The sequence below is a fragment of the Podarcis gaigeae genome (assembly GCF_964106915.1).
Source record: "Podarcis gaigeae genome assembly, chromosome: 2".
In the NCBI taxonomy this organism is placed as follows: Eukaryota; Metazoa; Chordata; class Lepidosauria; order Squamata; family Lacertidae; genus Podarcis; species Podarcis gaigeae.
Window position 1 is genome coordinate 5,698,075 of NC_139679.1, and position 22,964 is coordinate 5,721,038.

The 22,964-nt window shown below is 46.8% G+C and overlaps 1 protein-coding gene across 3 annotated transcripts; it reads left to right on the forward strand.

Annotated features, from left to right (window-relative positions):
* Nucleotides 1-1,754: 1,754 nt before the first annotated feature.
* Nucleotides 1,755-20,767, forward strand: DDX23 (DEAD-box helicase 23). Of its 3 annotated transcripts, none has more exons than XM_083729382.1 (17): nucleotides 1,755-2,186; nucleotides 3,728-3,924; nucleotides 4,912-5,022; nucleotides 5,708-5,804; nucleotides 6,288-6,353; nucleotides 6,565-6,703; nucleotides 7,072-7,205; nucleotides 8,408-8,520; nucleotides 9,238-9,381; nucleotides 11,297-11,522; nucleotides 11,891-12,036; nucleotides 13,666-13,843; nucleotides 15,051-15,293; nucleotides 16,682-16,833; nucleotides 18,302-18,410; nucleotides 18,930-19,104; nucleotides 19,804-20,767. In XM_083729382.1, exons 2-17 carry the CDS (start codon nucleotides 3,728-3,730, stop codon nucleotides 20,025-20,027), a joined length of 2,454 nt encoding a protein of 817 aa, XP_083585508.1. In that variant the 5' UTR covers nucleotides 1,755-2,186; the 3' UTR covers nucleotides 20,028-20,767. The 3 variants fall into 3 exon arrangements, with proteins under 3 accessions (XP_083585508.1, XP_083585510.1, XP_083585509.1); XM_083729384.1 differs by having other exon boundaries at nucleotides 1,886-1,999; XM_083729383.1 differs by having other exon boundaries at nucleotides 1,915-2,053.
* The last annotated feature ends 2,197 nt before the right edge of the window (nucleotides 20,768-22,964 follow it).

The following is a 22,964-nucleotide window of genomic DNA, read 5'->3' on the forward strand; positions in this document are numbered from 1 at the left end:
TCACACTACCCTAAAACTGCCTCTGCACCCCCAGTGTTGGTGCTGCTTCAAGTATCGGGACAGAGGGACGGTGAGCAAACTGGGTCAGATCAAGCCTGCCCAGCCCATCCACACAGGTGATACATGCCAGGTGAGCCACCTCATCTACAATCAAACCGTGGGTGAGAGTTGTTTGCATTTTGGACTGACTTGGCTTCTAACAACACCAGGTGAGAGATGGCAGGTTGTCAGGTGAGGAATGGCCCTGAAGAGGCAACCGCCTTAATACATTGGATACTCCTGCCCTTCACTGACCATCTGCCATCCCCCAGCGCCATAACACCCGTGCCTCTTAGAGGCCCCCAGGTTCTGCCTCCACTCAAACACAACCTCCACAAGCAGAAATGCTTTCTAATGCCAGCCCTTCAACAAGCTGAGAAGCCAGCAAACCTCCAAGAATGAAATTAATCATGGTGGCACACAAGAGTTTGTGGTGTGCCATGTTTTTATTGCTATTTTTTTGCTCTGCTTTATGCTGACAGGCACCTTGTGAATCCTTAAGAGTTTAAAGGGGGAAATATGGGAAAACTTCCAATAAACAAAAAATAAAATAAATTTGAACCCGCCAGTGCCCGTAACTTTGATACAGGCTGGGTGCGCCCTCTAATGCCTGCTGCACCAACCTGCAGCTACAAATCAAATTGATCTCACAACCAAAGGTGGCACCTCGGGTTGGCTGGCTATTTCAAACCTTTTAACCTATCATTCCGTATAGTTAAAGCTATAAAGGTCTGTATAGTTAAAGCTATGGTTTTCCCAGTAGTGATGTATGGAAGTGAGAGCTGGACCATAAAGAAGGCTGATCACCGAATAATTTATGCTTTTGAATTCTGGTGCTGGAGGAGACTCTTGAGAGTCCCATGGACTGCAAGAAGATCAAACCTCTCCATTCTTAAGGAAATCAGCCCTGAGTGCTCACTGGAAGGACAGACCGTGAAGCTGAGGCTCCAGAACTTTGGCCACCTCATGAGAAGAGAAGACTCCCTGGAGAAGACCCTGATGTTGGGAAAGACGGAGGGCACAAGGAGAAGGGAACGACAGAGGACGAGATGGTGGGACAGTGTTCTCGAAGCTACAAACATGAGTTTGACCAAACTACGGGAGGCAGTGGAAGACAGGAGTGCCTGGCGTGCTCTGGTCCAGGGGGTCACGAAGACTCGGACACGACTAAATGACTAAACCACAACAACCTATCATTCAAGTCAATTTCAAACATAATTACGAATTCACAATAAAAATCAAATCAGCAAGTAGTCAAAGCGGTGATTCAGGTTTGTTTGGCTTTTGCACTGGCTGGTGGGGTGTTTTATTTGAGGGGGGGTAGTTGTGGTTTTGCGGGGGGGAGGAGGCAGGGTTGGCCCATTTTGGCACCTGGGGGAACCACAAAAGGAAAGCCCTTCCTTCCCACCAGGGGGAAAGGGATGAGCGAAGATCCGCATCAGGAACAACGGTGTGAACGCAGGGCGGCGGTGCCTCTGCGGGGGCCGCTCCAGCGAGTTCCTTCGCCGGAAACCCGTCTCCATCCCCTCGCGTGAAGGCAAGCCTGAGCGAAGTCCCACGGACCCGGCAGAACAACATTTCCCAGTAGCCACCATGGGGGGAAGGCGGCGTTAATCTTCCGTCAAGATGCCGAAACGCCCTCTGGGAATTGTAGTTTTCTTACTTACGTCCCGTTTAGAACGCACAGGCTTCGTACCCCGAGAAGCTTATTTGCAGGGCGAACAGAGCGCCTTCCGAGTGCGGTGCATGCTGGGATTTTTTTTCCCCTCCCTGCCTCGCGGTTTCTATGGGAAATGTAGTTCTAAGCCCGGGCACTGAGGCGGGAGGGATAGCCCGAGTGGACTTGCTTTCCCATGATGCTCCGCGGCAAACCCGCTGTTGTGACCGGAATCAGCTTTAGTAAGATGGCGGCGATGTTGGCGGCGCAGTGAGTTGCTGGTAACGTCAGGAAGGGCTACAGGTGAGGCGCACCCGCTTGTTCCCCGGCCACCGTCGGTGTTTCCAGCGACTGCAAGTAGGGAAGGCTATCCAAGAAGAAGGGCTGGAGGCAGAAGGGCTGCCGGCTTCCTCACGCCGTCGCTTCCCTCGCCTTGGTTTGTTTCCAGACGCTCAGCCCTGACGGGGATGGTGCCAGAATAAACACAGAGGTTTGTGCACCAGGGTTCGTGGGAGGAAGAGGCGTTGTTGTTGTTTGTTTGTTTAATTTGTATCCTACTTTTCCTCCCCATTTTATCCTCACAACAACCCTGTGAGGTAGGCTAGGCCGAGAGTGTGTGACTTGGCCCCAGGTCATCCAGTGAGTTTCATCACCAAGTGGGGATTTGAACTCTGGCCTCCTAGGACCCAGTCTGGCACTCTAACCCAGGCACAGGCAGACTCTGGCCCTCCAGATGTTTGGGACTACAGTTCCCATCATCCCTAGCTAATAGGACCAGTGGTCAGGGATGATGGGAATTGTAGTCCCAAACATCTGGAGGGCCGGAGTTTAACTGTGCCTGCTCTAACCACTACCCCAGATGGGCTCCCATGCATAGAGGGGCATTTCTAGCCTGACTACCCTCTACAACACCAAACCCCCTCCAGCCCAAAGATCAAGTACTGTATCTCCTTCCAGCTTTATGGAGTGAGCTGGGTGAAAGAATTTGAGAAGAGTGAAGTCTTGATTGTTCTGTTGAGGTTTTTGCCGAAATAACTGTGATTGTCGTTGTGCATAACATGCCACTTTTTCCAACATAAAATTTTATTTTATGGTCTATTTTTATGTTAAAATATGTTTTCTTTGTTACATTTTATTATATCCCACTTTTCTTCCAAAGAGCTCATAGTAGTATTTCCCCCCTTTCCCAGCTTTTATCTTCACAACCACTCTGTGCATGACTGAGGGGAGATATGATCCCGGGTCTCCCTTTTCTCTGTCAGACACTTTTGCTCCTATACCATACCTGCAGTCATAGAACCAGCATGTGGGTCATCAGCTGTAAGAACTGCATGTTCATGTGAACATGCAGCATGCACCTGATCATGAATTTTTATCATGCCTACATGCAGAAGAACTACTTGTTGTTGGACATGATGATTTTTGTGTGTGTGCGTGCATTCTTTTTTCCACTACCAGTCTACAGTATATGAATTCGGAACAAATTCTCATTGGTACACTTTAATTTATTTCAGTCTATGTGACATTTATAAATTTGTCCTGATCAATTTTTGGGCTTCCCCTCTAAAAACAGGCCAGCTGTGTTAAAACTTGTAGCAATAGCCTGTTTAATCAGTATTTATTTATTCTAAGAGGACCATGCTGAGAATGGAGTAGAAGGCAATATGCCAAGACTGCCACCTTCTCAAAATAGCCTGCCAGCAAATCCTCTTTCAGAGATGCCATCCCCTCCATGGATTCCTTTTTCGTGTCCAAATCAGTAACTGGGAGGGGTTCAGGTTGCATTTCTCTTGGGAATGAGGGGCTCCAACTGTTGGTCCCTCACCAACTTCCACACCTTGAAAACTTTCTCAGGATTTAAAGAATGACATGATATGGTGTATAATGCGAGGAGTGAGATTTCAGGTTCTTAATTAAGCTATATCCACAGACAGTTGGGGCAATTCCATACTGAAGCAGGTCTCCAATCCCCCTTCCTTTTCCCAATAACTTCTGTATATTAATACCATCGACAAAACTTTTTAAATCCAGATGGCTGGGGAAACTGTTGAAAAGAGAGAGAGAGATTCTTCACCCCTCAAGGAAGAGCGGAGACGCTCACGTTCAGCTGAACGAGAGCGAGACAGGAAAAGCTCCCCCATCACAAAGGACAGGAAAAGGCACCGTTCCCGTGAGAGGAGGAGAGGCAGTCGATCAAGATCCCGATCCAGGTCCAAATCGACTGAGAGGTAAGGCCAGATTATAGGTCAATTTGGTTTGCTGCAAGCATGGTGAAGGTTAGTCAGCCTTGAGTGTCTTAAGTAAGCAGGGAGTGCTGTTAGCTTCAGCTGTTTTTATTTGGCTATTAGTAGGATTCAACAATCCAGCACTGAACTAGATTTTGGACTCAAACCAACGATTTACCGAGGTAGCATCCAATTTCTCAGAGCAGTTCCTTTCAAATGCTTTGGGGGTGCACTTAGTAACAGAGTCACAATCCATTCCCAACTGGAATGGTGCTTACGTAAGTTCAAGGACACCCAGTGCATGTCCTTTGTGGACATACTGTTCTGCATCCCTTGTTACACTGGGGCTAGGTAGTCGGTATTGTTGGTTTTGAAATAAAAAATGGGTACAAAGTTTTCCTATACTACACTGATAGAGCTTGGTTTCCAAGACCTGCAAACATGCATGCTAAATAGATTACAGTGTATCACTTTACTTTATATAACGCATCTGCTTTCTTTGGGGAAGGGAGCTTTGTGAAACTATGCAAGTTATTGATGCCCAACCAATGAAAGTGTTGCTCTGTCCTAATTCTCTCCTGAATTTGAGCTGTGGCTAATCTTTTTTTTCTCTTTTCATTTTTAAGAAAGAAAATGGAGGTTCTTATGATGCTGAATTCAGTGCTCTGTGCCAAATTCAGCGCTTCAGAGGCACTGTTGCAGAGTTACATCCACTCAGTCTTGAGTACATTTATCGTCAATTTCTATGCCTTTCTAGGTCTGCTGTACAGATAAACCACAGCTGTACTCTTGATACAAAGGCTGAGTTGATGAGTGTGAGCAAACCATAAAGGGACTATATAGGAGGATGCTAATTTAATTTGGTGGGATTGAACAGTTCCTACAGTTGGTTGGTTGATTTCTATTGATTCAGGTTTCTACTGTCTGATGGAAGAGGTGGCTTGATCTGTGTGCATTGAAATCATTCGCATGTAAACCATTTGTTTGTAGAGAGCGGCGATATAAAGAGCGGGAGCGAGACAAAGAGCGGGAGCGCAGCAAGAAGGACCGGGATCGTGAGAAAGATGGGCACCGGAGGGACAAGGACCGTAAACGGTCCAGGTAAAACACTGTTTCCTAGACAATGAATGCAGTTACTTCTGAGGTGTTGCAGCTATTGTGGAATATAGCATTGTTTCATGGGTAGCTGGAGTGGAAACATGATGAAAAAGATACCTACAATTTCACCATTTTAGCTTTATGTTTGAATTTAAAGAGAAGTTTCATCTAAATTCTTGGGTTAACAGGTTACTATTACGGGAATTGGGCTCAAGGTACAATGCCTAGGTTGTTGTTGAAAGGGCAGTAGCATCTACAGTTACCATGAGTGACTCGTGCTGAGGATGTGTTCAATAGATTTATTTAGGTTTGGGTATATTTAAATATTTATAATCCATACTTTCATATAGTAGATCAGAATGGTGAGTAACATACAAAATATAACAAAATCAGCAAAGTAGTCCATAAAAATATGATTAAAAACAGCAGTGAAACATCAGCAGATACTAGTTGGTTAAAAAGAGAAATTCATATTTCAAAGGCCTGTCTAAATCATTGAAGACATGTAAAAGAAGGGAGGGAAAGTTCCTGCTGAACCTCTACTAATAGAGAGTTCCACAGGGCAGGGCTTGCCACACTAAAGGAATGGTCCGTCCCTGAGGCCAGCTGAACCTGAGGGACTGAACCTAGATCCACCCAGGGAAATACGGTAACCGCAACTCCTGACTGTTCTATCCCTCTGGCACAGGAGCTCCTCTCCAAGTCGGAACAAAGACTCCAAATCCAGGAAGAACAGAGATTCTCGCAGAGATGATGATGATGATTCATTGTCAAAGAAGGAGAAGGTAACTGCATGTGCCTTCTAGATGTCCAGTGCTTGTCAGAACATGTACAGTTAGGGTGGGTTTGAATTCCCCACAGCACCCTGATTCTTTTAATTTGAGACCTCTTTTTATTAAAAATTACAAGTCCATGTATATTTTTCAAAGTGTGTTTCTAGGATGGCATAGATAAGAACCTTTCGTTGGTTGAAAGGCCTTATACTATAAATCTCTGTTATGTTTCAGTTCTCTACTTCTTTATACAGTATTTCTGGAAAGTGCTTACTGTGAGATGAAAGGGCAGCTCTTCTCAATTAATCAGGCTACTTAAAAACAGTTTTTTACATTCTCTTTCAACTTTGCTACATTGGAACTTTATAGCATAGCACTTTTTCCGTACAGCCAAAAGTATAGCTTCAGTGACAGCAATTCCTACTTTTTGGGCTTCTCTCTCCCACCCCACTCACCTCCACCCCTGATTTTAACGTTCACTTATTTTGTTCACAGGCCCAGCCACTTTCTCTGGAGGAGCTTCTGGCCAAGAAGAAAGCTGAGGAAGAGGCTGAAGCCAAGGTAAGAGTATGGGGCATGCCTCCACTTTCTTTTTCCCCACCTACCAATTCCATTTTTGCCTGGGTGAGACCAGCAGGTGGGTGTATTGGATTACAGTAAGCTGTGTGTATCTAAAGCTGTGCTTTGCTTCCTGGCATCTTCAGCAATTCTTGATGCGGGAAGTACACAGGGTTTCCTTGCACGCTCATCATCTTGCTCTGATTTCTTGCAGCCGAAGTTCCTTTCCAAGGCAGAACGAGAGGCCGAGGCCTTGAAGCGACGGCAGCAGGAGGTGGAGGAGCGGCAGCGGCTCATAGAAGAGGAGAGGAAAAAGAGAAAACATTTCCAAGAAATGGGGAGGAAGATGCTAGGTAAGGATTACCTCCCAGGAGATCGTCAGGTACAGTGGTACCTCGGAAGTTGAACAGAATCCGTTCCAGAAGTCTGTTCGACTTCCAAGACGTTCGGAAACCAAGGCATGGCTTCCGATTGACTGCAGGAAGCTCCTGCAGCCAATCGGAAGCCGCGTCAGACATTCGGGTTCCAAGGAACATTCACAAACTGGAACACTTACTTCCGGGTCTGTGGCGTCCAGGAGCCAAAACGTTCGACTCGCAAGGCATTCAGGATCCAAGGTACAACTGTATTCAGCTTCAGGGGTGTGATGTGATTCAGGGGTGTGCTGCTCTGAGCATGTGTCCTGATGCCACGTTTCCTTACATTCTGCCATTTACTACAGAAGACCCCCAGGAGAGGGAGCGGCGTGAGCGGAGAGAGCGCATGGAACGAGAGACCAATGGCAATGAAGATGAGGAAGGGCGGCAAAAAATCCGGGAGGAGAAAGATAAGAGTAAGGAACTTCATGCCATCAAGGTAATGCTAGGCCATTTCATTTTCTCTCTGTAAGAAGTATGGGGAGATGAATGGGTTTGAGCTAGGGGACTGGGATAGGAGAGTGCCTTTGATGTGCATCCAAGTGGCTGAAGTTGAATTCATTGATCAATTTAATGCAATCATACCAGTTTTTTGAGTGAATCATCACAGTTTTCTATGTCCTGAAAAATATATTATTGGTGTGGGTTGATTGTCACAGTAGACCCACTCACAAAATCAACCTGACAGTGCCAACGTACTTTCATTCTCCCCAAAAGCCAGCTTTAGAAAATGGTCCGTAAAATTGTTTGATCACTTTTCATCACTCATATCTTGTCCTTTACATGACTTCATAACCCTAAGGCTAGGGTACTGTAATGACTTTTCTTTGGGGGTTCCTGAGTTTTTGAAATGTACACCTGTAGAAGAAAGCAACAGCCCAGTTCTTAACAGGAACACGTCTTCAGACACAGCTGTTTGGAGTTTTCAGCACTGGAATAAAAGGCTTTTTTCCCCCTTTGCTGCGGCAAAACTGGGCTGTGGCAAATTTATTCTTCCTGCTTTTTCCTGGGTCTTTGTTCCCAAAGTCCAATGATGATACACATGTTTTCTGGGCTGGGAATGAAAAGGATGATCTGGATATGAGCCCAAGTGAGCAAAAAGCTGATTTGGGAACCAATGCAGAGTCTGAACTGTTAGCCAGGGTGTCCCTAGTTCAAAGTGCACTTCTGTCACTACAGGGCCTTAGGGAAACTCTTGTCTTGTCAGCCTCAGGGACTTACCAGAAATATGAGGAATAATAATACTGACCCACCTTACAGGGCTGTTATATATGAAGCGTCTGGAAAACTTAGTAAGTGCAGCATACGTGTTTTTGTAACTTTGATCCAACCGATGTGTGTATTGGATTATAGCATGCTCTAAGGTATATTTTGCTCCTTAGCGTGTTCAGCAACAATCCTTGTCTCTTCACGGTCAGACTGAATTCTTGCAAAGGGATAGCATGCTCTAAGGTATATTTTGCTCCTTAGCGTGTTCAGCAACAATCCTTGTCTCTTCACGGTCAGACTGAATTCTTGCAAAGGGAGGCACCTAGAGTTTCCTTGCAAACTTCCTTTGTGTTTCATTGGGAAATGTTGCCTTGTTTTTCCTTTGGAAAAGTCTGAGAGGGTATGAACTGAATAAATACCATGTCCCCTTAGGAGCGGTACTTGGGTGGGGTCAAGAAGCGGAGACGCACTCGGCATCTGAATGACCGCAAATTTGTCTTTGAGTGGGATGCTTCCGAAGACACTTCCATTGACTACAATCCCCTGTGAGTATTGCTGTGGGAGGCGGGTTCCATATGGCAGTGTTTTTCAACCTTTTTGGGGCAAAGGCACACTTGTTTCATGAAAAAAATCACGAGGCACACCACCATTAGAAAATGTTAAAAAATTTAACTCTGTGCCTATATTGACTATATATAAAGTAATTCTCTTGAATAGGAATCAAATAAACACAAATAAAGTATTTTATAATTACTTATTATGAAATAGTAAGTAAACAGAAATATGAAAAATTATAAAATACTTTATTTTTAAATCTTTCAAATTTTTCAATTTCCCCCACGGCACACCAGGCAACATCTCGCGGCACACTAGTGTGCCGCAGAACAGTGGTTGAAAAACACTGCCGTATGGGATGCTACTTCAGAATAGAGAGACTGGTGTCCGCAGAGCCACATATCTATCCTTGCTCCTGGGAAGGATCTGAAAATCCCATTTCCTCCTTAGCCGGTATAGCTGACACAAATGAACCAGGAATATTCCCAGCCCTGTGAGAGGAAGATGACTAAAGGTCTGGGATTTGGGATTTGTAAAAAAACTACATCCTTGTACCCTAAAAATACAAATTCTCACATGGCCGTGAGTTGTGGAAATTAAGTGGGCTTGTGGAAAAAATTGAGATGGGGTTCTGGGAGTTCCTAACCAGATTCTAACCACCTACAGTTTGGAGTGTATACAGTACCATTTGACATTCTGTTCAACAGGTACAAGGAGCGACATCAGGTTCAGCTGCTGGGACGTGGCTTCATTGCTGGCATTGACTTGAAACAGCAGAAGCGGGAGCAGTCGCGTTTTTATGGAGACCTGATGGAGAAGCGGCGCACGCTGGAGGAGAAAGAGCAAGAGGAGTAAGTTACATCCAGGGAGGGAGGGAGGGAGGCAGGTGCTGGTGTTGCAAAGTTTATGATGACATTTCTTCAGCTGATGAAGGAACAGTAAACTTTTGTGGTTTGGCTGGATGTTGGTATTCAGGTGGATATGGGAAGACATTCTATGCTTTCATCCCATGTACAGTGGAACCTCAGGTTAAGTACTTAATTCGTTCTGGAGGTCCGTACTTCACCTGAAACTGTTCTTAACCTGAAGCACCACTTTAGCTAATTGGGCCTCCTGCTGCCGCCGCGCCGCTGGAACCTGATTTCTGTTCTCATCCTGAAGCAAAGTTCTTACCTGAAGCACTATTTCTGGGTTAGCAGAGTGTGTAACCTGAAGCGGATGTAACCCAAGGTACCACTGTACAAGGATTGGTGTGTTTTTTTGTTCTGTTTTTTCAATTCAACAAACCAAAACTCTCTGACAGGGAAAGTCACACTCTAAGAGTTCATTGTGAGGAGTGTAAATCATGAAAAGTGTTCAAATTATATGCATACACAATTAATAGATAAAATCCATTGTTGGGTTTTTTAGCCACACATGCCATTCAGCATCTACAGAAGTAATGAATTGGTTACTTGAGCCAGTTTGTGCTCACCAGTTTTCTTTTCTGGCTAGAGTTTTGTGCCTTTAGCAGTGGGGCTTGCAAAACCTCGCCACAGTGGCAAAAAGTGGCGGCAGTCTGCAAGTTCTCCTGGCGGTAGTAGGAGCGGTGGCAGAAGCTGCGGCAGCCTGCCTCAGTGAGGCCTTGTAGGCCGCCACTACTGCTGCTGCCACTGCAAGACCTTGCAGGCAACCATTACTGCTACTGCCATGACAAGGCCTTGCAGGCTGCCACCACTTCTGCCCCCTGGCCTTTGCTGATTCTACTTCTGCCACTGCTGCTGCCTAGCGGGCATGCTGGCAGTCTGGCACTCCCAGATTATTTGTATTCCCTATGACTCATTGCCATACTGTGGGTTGTCCTGAATACCACCATTTGGTAAGGTAAAGGTAAAGGTACCCCTGCCCGTACGGGCCAGTCGTGTCCGACTCTGGGGTTGCGGGCCCATCTCGCTTAAGAGGCCGGGGGCCAGCGCTGTCCGAAGACACTTCCGGGTCACGTAGCTAGCGTGACAAGCTGCATCTGGCGAGCCAGCGCAGCACACGGAAACGCCGTTTACCTTCCCCCTAGTAAGCGGTCCCTATATATCTACTTGCACCCGGGGGTGCTTTCGAACTGCTAGGTTGGCAGGCACTGGGACCGAGCAACGGGAGCGCACCCGCCGCGGGGATTCGAACCGCCGACCTGACGATCGGCAAGTCCTAGGCGCTGAGGTTTTACCCAAAACACCACCCGCGTCCCCTACCATTTGGGAGCCAAGCCCAAAACTAAAAATCCTGTTTGGATGCATTTTGCTTTGACCGCTGATTAAAGTGACCATGAGGTGATTGATAATATTGTCATTTATCAGTTTTAGACCCCTAAGTGGCAGCAGTTGCCAGGACATTGTCATTTTCACCTTTGCGTAGTTCCATGCTTATTTCAGACATTGTGGTAGATTGTGATGTTTTGCTGGTGATAACATTGCAATGTTTAGCTGGGGATACATTGCGAAGTTGAAAACCAGATATCGCCTAATCCTTGGACATACTGTGGTTCATTGCCAGGTAAAATATTATGAAACAGTTATCGTGATGTGAACGTCTAATCGGTTTTGGACGATATCTCAATATATCGCCCCAGTCCTATTGCTGGCATCGTTAATAGGTTGCAGTAAGCAAAGTTTTGTGCAAACGTGGGCAAATAAGAGCTGCCCTCTTCCAGTTTGCTGGGGTTTTTCTTTGCTTTTGTCTTCTACCATTTTGGCCTTCCTATTCTGATGCTGTTGGGATCTTCCTTCTTCGTAGGGCACGTCTGCGCAAGCTGCGTAAAAAGGAGGCCAAGCAACGCTGGGATGACAGGCATTGGTCTCAAAAGAAACTGGATGAGATGACAGACAGGGACTGGCGTATCTTCCGGGAGGACTACAGCATCACCACCAAAGGAGGCAAGATCCCCAACCCTATTCGTTCCTGGAAAGACTCTTCGCTGCCCCCTCACATCTTGGAGGTCATTGACAAATGCGGCTACAAGGTGAGATGCAAGTCACTTCATAAAGATGGATTGGCCCTTCTGTTAACCATTGAAACTTCAGTTTATTTTGAGAGACTGTAAAAGTGTATATTTTAAATGCTGTTTTAAAATAAAAAGTTTATATTTTAAAATGATCATTTTTTAAAAAAAATGATTATTTAGTTTATGGGGGTGGGTGTTGTTGAACAGGGACTGAGCATCATGGCATCTGGAGATCAGCTTTGTTCTTGAAAGGACATACTGTTTTGGATGTTGGGGAGGACTAAGAGTCAGGATTCCTGGTTCTGTTGCTGACTGCTTGAATTCCCTTTGATTCCTCCCAAGAAGTCTAGTGCTTTCCTGAAGGTTTTATGCCCCGTTTTCCACAGGAACCAACTCCTATTCAGCGCCAAGCCATTCCTATTGGTCTGCAGAACCGTGACATCATTGGCGTGGCAGAAACTGGCAGTGGTAAAACAGCTGCCTTCCTTATCCCATTGCTGGTGTGGATCACAACACTTCCCAAGATTGACAGGTGAGGGAGGGAGTGATGGGTGCTGCGGCAGGTTAGGCCACTTTTCCGGGGGGGGGGGGGATGAAATGGACATATGAGGGTCCTGGTTTGGGTCTGGGTCAATGCTCACATGCAAATGATTCTTCAGCCACCACGGTTTGCACTGGTGCTCTCAACAGCTAGGCATTCTTCTGCGAGGGAGTGATATTTATCTAATATCACACATCAAGTACAGTGGTACCTTGGTTCTTGAACTTAATCCTTTCTGGGAGTCCGTTCAACTCCCAAAAACGTTTGAAAACCAAGGTGTGGCTTCCAATTGGCTGCAGGAGCTTCCTGCACTCAGTTGGATGTTTGGCTTCCAAAAAAAATCCACAAACCAGAACACTTACTTCTGGGTTTGTGGCGTTTGCCAATTTGTTCGGGAACCAAGGTACCTCTGTAATCTGTTTGGGAAGCCTTTGCAACCCCCCTAATATTTCAGTAAATTTTGGTGGCAAAGCTCAGACTTGTGCTTGTCACTGCTCACCCCTGTTTTTGTGTGTATGTGAGAATGAGTGAGAGGTGGGGAGATGAGGATTTTTCTCCCATGGTAAAGCCATTGCTTCCAGGTGTGCAGCTTTGAGTGAGCAGGACCACAGTCATGGCCTGATAACAAACATAAGAATTGCTTTGCTCACATTGACAAAAAAAGGTCCAGCTTTGTCCAGCAATGCTGTTTCCATCAGTGGCTACCCAGAGACTTCTGGGAAGCTCACAAACTAACCATGCTGGAGATAAGCCAAATCACCATGGATAGAAGGCTCCCCGCCCCCGCCCCCCACTCCTGTGTACACTGCAGGGACCTCCTTGCAGCTTTTGTTGTGCTCAGGCTAAATGGCTGGTGTCAACTTATGAACATAGAAAACTGCCTTGTTCGGAGTCAAACCATTGGTCCATCTACCTCAGCATTGTCTACACTGACTGGCAGTGGCTCTCCAGGGTTTCGGGCAGGTTCCTCTCCCAGCCCTACCTGGAGATGCCAGGGATCGAACCTGGGACCTTCTGCATGCAAGGCATGTGCTGTACCACCAAGCCGGGGGTAGGCAACCTAAGGCCCATGGGCCACAAGCAGCCCACAAGGGTTGTTTAACCAGCCCATGAGCCACCCCCGAACTGAGCCGCCCACTCAGCAAGTCCCCACATGCTGCCCTAAACTAGCACGGTGCAGCGCAGGGACTCGCTTCCGCGGTGGTGAAAATTGTGTCTGTACATGTGCAGATGCCGAAAATCATGTCTGCACAGACGCAGGCACCAGAAACCTTGCTGACCCCTGCACTAAGCGATGACCCTTCCCCAGAAACTGTGGCTTCTAGGTGAGCTTGAAATAATCTGGTTCAGTTGGAACCCATTTACTTCACTGGGTTGACACTTGGGGGGAGGGGGCTTGTTTCCCCTTCTCCAAAAAAAATCACATGGCGCCCACCCTTACTTAATTTTGTTTCAGTGGTAGTCACAAATGTATACATTTCTCACAGTCCAATCTATCAGGCAGAAATCTGGGGCATTCTTTGGTTGGGATCCTGCCTTTGCTGCGAAGTCTCGTAGGCCAGAGAGGGATGGGTTCACCCTGTCTGCTTCAGCTCAGCATGTGTTTTTTGTTCCCTGCAGGATTGAGGAGTCGGATCAGGGGCCCTATGCTGTCATCCTGGCTCCCACCCGTGAGCTGGCCCAGCAGATTGAGGAAGAGACCATCAAATTTGGAAAGCCCCTGGGCATCCGCACAGTGGCTGTTATTGGTGGCATCTCGCGTGAGGATCAAGGCTTCCGCCTGCGCATGGGTTGTGAGGTGAGAGGGGCACCCTTCTGCTTTAAAGGTTAGGGTGGGTGGTCTGTAAGGGCCGCAGCCAATGCTGCAGCTCTGCTGACACAACCAATTTCTCTTTTAAAAAAAAAAAAATATTAACAGGCCAATCACATCATATTCAAATCACATTAGTTCCAAATTATACAGCCAAATTTAAAAAAAAATTGGGGGGATACCCATATATCAAGCTCCACACGAGTCCAAAATTCCGGCTAAGACCAGACTTCACTTATTTTACTGCATTAATTGTCAGTCCTATCCAGTTCAGTCCAGATAGTTCTTTATATATATTTTCTTCATCTTGTTGTTGTCATACATTCCTTTCTTTGCGATCTCTGATGATTCTCATAAGCAGACTGAAAACTGGTTTTTCTGTGTGGGTTTAGTCCAGGACAGCCCTGTTCGACACCTCCGTAAACAAAATTAATCTTCATTGTCCTTTATTTTTCCAGGCTAGCCGAATAAATCAAATAGATCAGGGCGCTCTGTCAGGTCAAACTTCAGTTTTGTTAGCACGTGCTAATCGGAATCGGCGTCAGAGAGAGCTGACCTCACCGAGGGCTCGTGCCAAGTGTTCTGCACCCCCATCTCTCGGATCAGGGGGTGCATTATGAACACCGCTGGCCAGGCAGCACCCCACCACATCCTGGTGGGGAGGGAAGGCTGCCTACTTCCCATAGCAGCCCCTAAACTACCTCATGTGGGTCAGAGAGATGTTATTGTTGGCCATCTTCCAATGCGCCCCCTGGTGGGCCCCCGACACAACCAATTTCTCATCCTGCAATGGAGCTGCTTCTTCCTCTACTGTACCCCCCTGCACACCCTCAAAATCAGCTCCAGAGGGTAGGGGGAGATGTTAGATTTTAGGGGCACACAGTGAGAGGAGAGGAAATGGAAATCCTGTTGTACCAGCAGAACACTCTTGGCATATTGTTGGCTACAACCCTAAATGTTCACTTTGTGCATTAGCACAGTGCTCCTGTGAGTGATAAATGATGACACCCAATCATAGCTTAATATTCTCTTAACTTCATGGCCTGGCTCACCTTCCTTGCCTGGATAGTACATTGGGAAATGTTGCACTGTTTCTTGAGTTCATCAGGGAAGGATGGGGAAAAGCTGTATGGACACAGGTTGCAAGGGTCATTTCCACCTCCATGTATCTGCTCTCTCTCGCTGAATGCCACAGATTGTGATTGCTACACCGGGCCGTCTGATCGACGTTTTGGAGAACCGTTACCTGGTGCTGAGCCGCTGCACCTATGTAGTACTGGATGAGGCTGACCGCATGATTGACATGGGCTTCGAGCCTGATGTGCAAAAGATCCTGGAGCACATACCTGTCACTAACCAGAAACCAGATACGGACGAGGCTGAAGACCCTGAAAAGATGTTGGCCAACTTCGAGTTGGGCAAGCACAAATACCGGCAGGTTAGTGGGGTTTGGATGCCTTGCTGTCACATCTGGTGTATTAACTTGTAGAAAGTAAAGCAAAGGGGTTCAAGGCCACCATTGAGTTCCACCCTTTGACCCAAACACCCTTCCTTTAATCTGACCTGGTTAGCAATGTTTTTAAATTCACATGAGAAATAAGGCACTTTTTTTTGAAGGGATGGAGGGTGTGGTTGGTGGCTGCTTGTGGGCAGGAAGATGCTTTTATCTGAAAGCTGTTTCTTAGGAAACCATGTTCATTCCAGAGGGTGGTAGCCCACTAAACAGCACAAAGACTTTTAGTTGTGCAATGGAGCTTCCCTGTCTGCTCTTCTCTCCCCATATGCCCCTGTGTGCCCTGTAAATTTGTTCTGGGGGTTACCTCTATCCTCCAGAGCTGATTTACAGGGTGTGTGGGACGCGGGTGGCAGTGTGGGTTAAACCACAGAGCCTAGGACTTGTTGATCGAAAGGTCGGCGGTTCGAATCCCCGCAGCGGGGTGAGCTCCTGTCTTTCGGTCCCAGCTCCTGCCCACCTAGCAGTTCGAAAGCACCCCTAAGTGCAAGTAGATAAATAGGGACCCCTTTCTAGCGGGAAGGTAAACGGCATTTCCGTGTGCGGCGCTGGTGCTGGCTCACCAGATGCAGCTTTGTCACGCTGGCCACGTGACCCAGAAGTGTCTTCGGACAGTGCCGGCTCCCGGCCTCTTGAGCGAGATGAGCGCGCAACCCCAGAGTCAGCCACGACTGGCCCATACGGGCAGGGGTACCTTTACCTTAGGGAGAGGAGAGGGCCCTGAGACCTCTGGGTATAGGGCTGTATATTATTATTATTATTATTATTATTATTATTATTATTATTTATTAATAATAGTCCTTGTGCTAATGGAACTGATCACTTGGGTTCCACCCAGAGTTCAGTTTCATAGGCACAAAAGGTGAGGCCGTGAAGAGGATGGTTGATGTTGGTGGCCATTCCCTTTTCCGTGGAACATACTGAGTGCTTGAAAGTGTGCTTTGAGAGGGAGTGAGGCAGAACAAGGAGAACATTTAAGCTTGGGCACCATTCACAGTAAAAAAAACCAACTTACCAGCCAGAAGTGGTAAAATGGTAGGATTAGATGCCCTTTGCAAGGTGAAGGGATCATTGATTTCCTTTATTTCTAGCTAAAATACCGCAAATGGGAGTGTGGAGACTTGTTTTAGCTATGATTGAAGGTAACTTTCTTAATAAAAGCGCTCTCTTTGTACATATTCCCTGCAATGTGATATTTGTGAAAATGCATCCCTCCCCTTTTCTGCTTAAATTGGAGGAGTTCCATTATGTGGGAGGAGAGGCAGACTGCCTTGCACTCATGCTCTCTCTTTTCTCCCCCCCCCCCCCCGCAGACTGTGATGTTCACAGCCACCATGCCCCCTGCTGTGGAGCGCCTGGCCCGCAGTTACCTGCGCCGCCCAGCAGTGGTCTACATTGGTTCTGCTGGCAAGCCTCATGAGCGTGTGGAGCAGAAGGTCTTCCTCATGTCAGAGTCGGAGAAGAGGTAATCGCTGGTGTGGGAGGTTGCGTCAAGGGGCTTGGTTTGTCTAGGTCAAACGAGGTCACGGAAGCCTTTGAGGTTTGGGCCCTCAGGTGTGGTAGGCATAGAAGATAGAACTGTGTTTGTTTTGATTGGCACAGGGCTCTGTGCTTAAAAAGAAAACTCTTTGCAGAGGCAATTCACATCCATTTTATGCTTTTATCTTCGCTCCTTCCAAATTGTGGCATAAGCACATTTCTGGCTATGAAGTAAAGCCTCAACCCAAACATGGGGCTTCTGCCGTAATGTAATTTCCAGAGATGGGCTACGTGGAATGTGCCAGCATTCCTCATGACTTGAACCATGAAACAGTTCCCAGATTCCTCAAGCAGAGTGGGTGGAGGTCCAAAGGAACCATGAACCCTCTTGTCGGGAAACTGAAAATACCAATGACTTGAAACGTGTGGAGAGAAACATGGTCTTGCATTTACTGTGGGGTGGGATCAGTGGGTCAGGATAACGACCAGTGCATCCTTTCCTTGGTGGGAGTGCAGAAAAGAGAACGTGGCATGTGGCTTAGAGTTGCAGAGGGACCCCAGAATATCATTCACTCCAGCCCACCCCCCATATGCTTACTGTCAGCATCGCCCTTGAGCCAGTACCACCAACTGGACTCATGCACTTCAGCCCCGACTGGGCTAGATGAGCTGGGTAGCACTTCCAGAGACCACCTTCTGCACAGGAACAGGTCAAAGTGCTGTGGACTCACAGCTTAGAGTTGTGAGCACCGGATTCACTCCAATAAGAAGACAGTCGTTGCACAGCAGAGTATAGCAGAGTATATAAATGACTCAGAGAGCAGCTCTGTAGAATATCTTCTTTATTCTATCTACAACTACTATACAACTATATACAGAGCTTAATGGGTTCTCTAAGCATAAAGAATGCTACACTACACTGAGTGTCTGCAGCTGCTCTTAGCAGCAACCTTATCTCTACACATGATCTCTAACACTCGGTCTCTCTCTCTCCAACACACACACACACACTCACTGACTGACTGACTGACTGACTGACTTGGTGCTGGAGTAGAATAAGTAGAGAGCAGAACACACCTCCTCCTCTCTGGAGAGTCAGCAGAGATCATCAGGAGATTCTTGGATATGGGAGGGGTGAAATCTCCTCACTTACTTGAATCTGGGTGCACCTTTTAGTTACGTGTTACAAGTTCCAGCCCTCCTTTCTGCCAAGGAGCTCAAGACTGTACACATGGCTATCCCTGCTCAGTGTTATTAGTGCTGTTTCTGGATGTCATGGTACTGAACTGTTCCAAATGATAATACAGAGATGAGGCATGTCTTTGGCACGGACAGTTAGAGATGTGTGCCAGAGGGCAGGGGTACAAGGTAATATTTCTGCTGAACCAATTGCATCTTCAGACCCCACCATTGTGCCTCACCTGTTTGCTTCTCCTCTCCTTTCCCCTGTACAGGAAGAAACTGCTGAACATTTTGGAGCAGGGCTTTGACCCACCCATCATCATCTTTGTGAACCAGAAGAAGGGCTGTGATGTGCTGGCTAAATCCCTGGAGAAGATGGGGGTAAGTGGCAATCTCAAGAACTGTAAGTTCAAGAACTGCAGGTCCTGTGTCAAAGTATTTGAGGCCCATGTGAGGTTAGCTAGCCCATTTTTTAGGCTCTCAGAATTGGCGTCCTTGTGTCCTTTGTCAAACTTTGGGAAGATACGTAGTTGTTTTCTCTCACACTATCAGCAAATTATCAGAATAATGTGTTGAGCTGTTGAGCTTATGGCAGCTGGTAAGACATTTTCTGGCTGACTGCTGAGCCCTGAATTGGCAGAGTTCAGTGCTCATTCTTGGTCTAGCAGTTGCCATTCCCCCCCACCCCGCAAGCCCCTTGCAAGGTAATCAACATCTCTTGGCATTCACTAGGAATGTCTGGGAATGATGGAGCACTCTGCCCCGGTGTCTCCTTTTGAAACACTTGGCTGTCTTTGTCTCTGGAGGAATTGTTGCTTGTTCATTGCCTTCTTGTTACTGTCCTCTTTGCCCAAACAAACATCTGGCTTAATGTAACCGGTTGCTCTCCCATCTCTGCAGTACAATGCCTGTACCCTTCATGGCGGCAAAGGTCAGGAGCAGCGAGAGTTTGCCCTCTCCAACTTGAAGGCTGGTGCCAAGGATATTCTGGTGGCCACAGATGTGGCTGGACGTGGTATCGACATCCATGATGTGTCCATGGTGGTGAACTACGACATGGCCAAGAACATTGAAGGTGAGCTGTCCAGTGCTCTCTGCCTTTCTATAGAGATCTTCTGGGCACTTCCTGGGTCCTAGAACAGAAACCTCTGTGCCTGTGAGGCATGGCTTCACCAATTTGGGCCACCTAACTGGAGAGGCGGGGTGGACGTGGTTGGCATGCTGTGCTGCTGAAGTCACAAAATTGATGTAGGTCCTTCTAATTTCACGTTTGGGAGTTGGCAGTGTGTAGTCACAAAGTGCACAAGTTGGAAAGTCTGGGTCAAATCTTGTCTCTGCTGCTTTGGGCAAGCCCTTCTGCCTCAGCCTCCAATGCAATATGGAGTTATTAGTGATGGCCTACCTTTTTCTAGGACTGTTGTAAGGATTAATGCGATGTATGAAGTGCTTTGAACACTGAATTTCTATACTAATACTTCATCTTCATTTTCATCTTTAATGACTTATCTGTAACTGTTAAGGGGTGATAGATTCAGGCAGGTAGTCGTGTTGATCTGATGCAGTAGAAATGTATTTTTTTAAAAATTAAAATTGTCCAGTAGCACCTTAGAGACCAGCTAAGTTTGTTCTTGGTATGAGCTGTCGTATACATATTTTCAGTTAAGGAGTGGTCAGTCTCTGTCCTTGACCCTGTAGTATGAGCCATCATTTAGATTTTCCATCCAGCACCAAAGGTTAGCCACATTTTAACACCTTCCTTCCTCCTTGCTTACAGATTATATTCACCGCATTGGCCGAACAGGGCGAGCTGGCAAGAGCGGTGTAGCCATCTCTTTTGTCACCAAGGAGGACTCTGCTGTCTTCTATGACCTTAAGCAGGCTATCCTTGAGAGTCCGGTGTCTTCATGCCCTCCAGAACTGGCCAACCACCCAGATGCACAGCACAAGCCGGGAACCATCCTTACCAAGAAGCGGCGGGAAGAGACTATCTTTGCCTGAGTCCTGTAGGGTTGCTATTCAAGAGGCCCATCTGTGATTGCAGCCAGGGGACACTCTGGGCCACTGCCTGGAGCCTGGAGCAGGCTGAGAGCCTCCTGGCGAAATGGCTCTTTCTGGCCCACTTGCCTAGACCTTAAAGAGGCAGTGGCTTTTAATGTGCTTCCCCCTCCCCTTCAAACGTAGTAGGTACACCCCTCGAGCCATTGATGTGACACCCAGCAAAGAATTCAGGACCAAACAATGAAGACTTCAATCTAAAAAGTTAAACTGTCTCCTTGGGAATCCTGAGCTAGACAATTCTCCCTCCTTCCTTTTTCCTGGAGCCTTGCTTTACATTTGAGTTGGGAGGCTGAGCTAGGCTAGGCCTGCAGACTCACCTTGCTGATTTGTGCCACTTGGTGGCTTTAAGCCTGCCACCTGCTCTACTCCATGATCAAGCGAGACTCTGAGGTTTTGTCCCGACTTTTTTTGGGAGGGGGAGTGATACAGCTTGTGGCACTCAGGCTGGGATGCTGCAGGGCCCTCCTTTCCTTCTCTGGTGAGAGCATCACCCTGTTTCCAGTACCATGTATCAGGGTGGTATTTCATGAGGAAGGGTGGGGTGAATTTCTTAAGAAAACTTGATTTATTCAGAGGTTAGTACTGGCTACTTTCAGGAGAAGGGGACAGATGATGTACAGAAAGACACTCATATTTTTCAATGATGTTTCTGTGCTTCTATAAATCCATGTGAAATGTTACTCAGGTCTGTCTCTTCCTTTACTCCTCCCTTTTCACAGATGCAAGTTCAAACTGTGTCTCCTCTGTAGAACTTGCATTCCTCTGTGTCCTGCTTCTGTGCCTTTTAAATGTAGCAATTGCCCTTACAAGCTATTTTTGAGACTATGAGCCAGAAGCAAGATAACCAGTTTTGCACTAGTGATATAGTAAATCTTGTGTGTGTGAGGGCAGTAGCAGCATTTGGAACAAAGCAGTGTTTGAAGCATGACAGCTGGAGGTCTAGAATAAAAGGGCAACTTATTTTTGTTAAAAACAAAATGTGTAGAAAGTGTTTGTTCTTTATGTCCCTAACCCAAAAAGTTGATGGCATGTTGGACTTAAAACAAACAAAATATTTCTAGCTCAATATCCTCTACACTGCTCTCCAGGGGTTTCAAACAGAAGCCTTTTCTTGTCCTATCTGAAGATGCCTGGGATAAAACCTGGCATATCTTGATGTCACTGCTGAATGTCTCAGCAAAAGTATGCACAAGTAGATGTTTGAAGAGAAGTGGGACCTTATGTGTGTTGCCATAAAAGTGAACCATTTGCAGACACCATGAGGCACATGTATTTTTGCAAGTGAGTAGCTCTATGTCTGGTGAGCTGCAGCCCTACACTCCTGTTGCAACCCAGTGGTGGTCATTTTTGGCAAGAGTGCCCCAAATGAAATTCAACATACAGTGGTATCTCTGGTTGCGAACGGGATCCGTTCCAGAGCCTCGTTCACAACCTGAGCAGAATGCAACCCGCGTGTGCGCGGGTCGCGATTCACCGCTTCTGCACATGCACATGACGTCATTTTGAGCATCTGCGTGAGCAGTGAAACCTGGAAGTAACCCATTCTGGTACTTCCGGGTTGCCGTGGGACACAACCTGAAAAGATTTAACCCGAAGCGTCTTTAACCCGAGATATGACTGTAATGTGACTGGACAGCACCCCATTCAATTTGTGTAGCCCTCCATGCTTTGGGGTGACTTTGCCTTTATTTGCTGGCCTGCTCCGGATAAGGCAAGAACTGTATGTTGAAAAGCTCTCTTACTCTGCTGCAACTGGAAAAGTGATGCAATATTGCATAATCTGAAATGTAAATTAAGTGCCCAGGGCAAAGAGTATGGATTTTCCACCAATAAATTTGCATTTCCACCAGGAATTGTGATAATGCAGAGATGAAGACATTTATGGTAGAAAGCTGCAGTGCTGAGTTCACTAACTACGGAGTCTGGTTCATTGAAAGCAGGAAGGCCTGTCTTACGGATGCTTAGGACTGTACCACATGGACTTTGAGGACAGCGTGTTATTGGACCATCTTTGTTCTCTGGGACTGGGTAGCCACTTCCACAGCTTCATTTGCATATCTGCAGACTGAATTCTTCAAATGTGCTCTTTAAAAGAGTCCCCACAGCAGGTGCTGGAGTGCAGAATCCTGAGTGTGTGCACGGGGGGCTTGCAGGGGTGGGTAGGAGAGAAGGTACTTCATGTGATAGTTTATTGTGAGGGGAACTAAATGCTTACACAAATTCCCCTTTTGCTCCTGGTATACATCTCTGAAAACCAGGACACACATACATTAGATGCAAAAGTGACATGCAGCCATTCACATACCTTGTTTTGCTTGTTTAACCCAGTAGGAGTATTAACACCTGAAATGCGAAAGGACTCTTGATATGCAGACTCAAACCTTCCTTTTGGCTGTGCTTCAGGTAGTGCTGACGGAGGGCAGGGTGTATGCTGCTGAATTGGTAGGCTCCAATTTAAGGCTCGGTGGGAAATGCACATTGAATTATCAGCACACGTGTCAAATGTCAACGGCCTCCCTCACCTGCCCAGCTTTTTCACAAGTGACAATCACTTAATGTGTGTGTGTGTGGCCTTGTCAAGTCCATCTACAGCCAACTGAACTTCTTTGGGCTGCAGCTAAGCTCTTGAGATTTTCCATTTGATTTATGTGTTTTTCTATACCACATTAACTGCCATAGATTCCCTTAAGGAATCCTTAGGAACGATGGTTTTGTGTGGCACAGCAGAGAGCCTTAGTTCCAGGGAGAGGAACACTTTTTGTCCTGAGAGCCACATGCACTTCTGTGCAGGCTTCCTGGGCAGCGTGTTGGTGGTGGGTGATGGGGCAGAAGTAAAAAATGTGTGGAGCAACAGATGCAACTTTTCCCCTTGTATGG

What these genes read in the sequence shown, in the direction of transcription:
- DDX23 (XM_083729382.1), top strand. Translation starts at nt 3,728, where the DNA reads ATGGCTGGGGAAACTGTTGAAAAGAGAGAGAGAGATTCTTCACCCCTC. An exon ending in CATTGTCAAAGAAGGAGAAG is followed by an intron (nt 5,805 to 6,287) that starts GTAACTGCATGT and finishes TTTTGTTCACAG; the next exon opens with GCCCAGCCACTTTCTCTGGA. An exon ending in AGGAAGAGGCTGAAGCCAAG is followed by an intron (nt 6,354 to 6,564) that starts GTAAGAGTATGG and finishes GATTTCTTGCAG; the next exon opens with CCGAAGTTCCTTTCCAAGGC.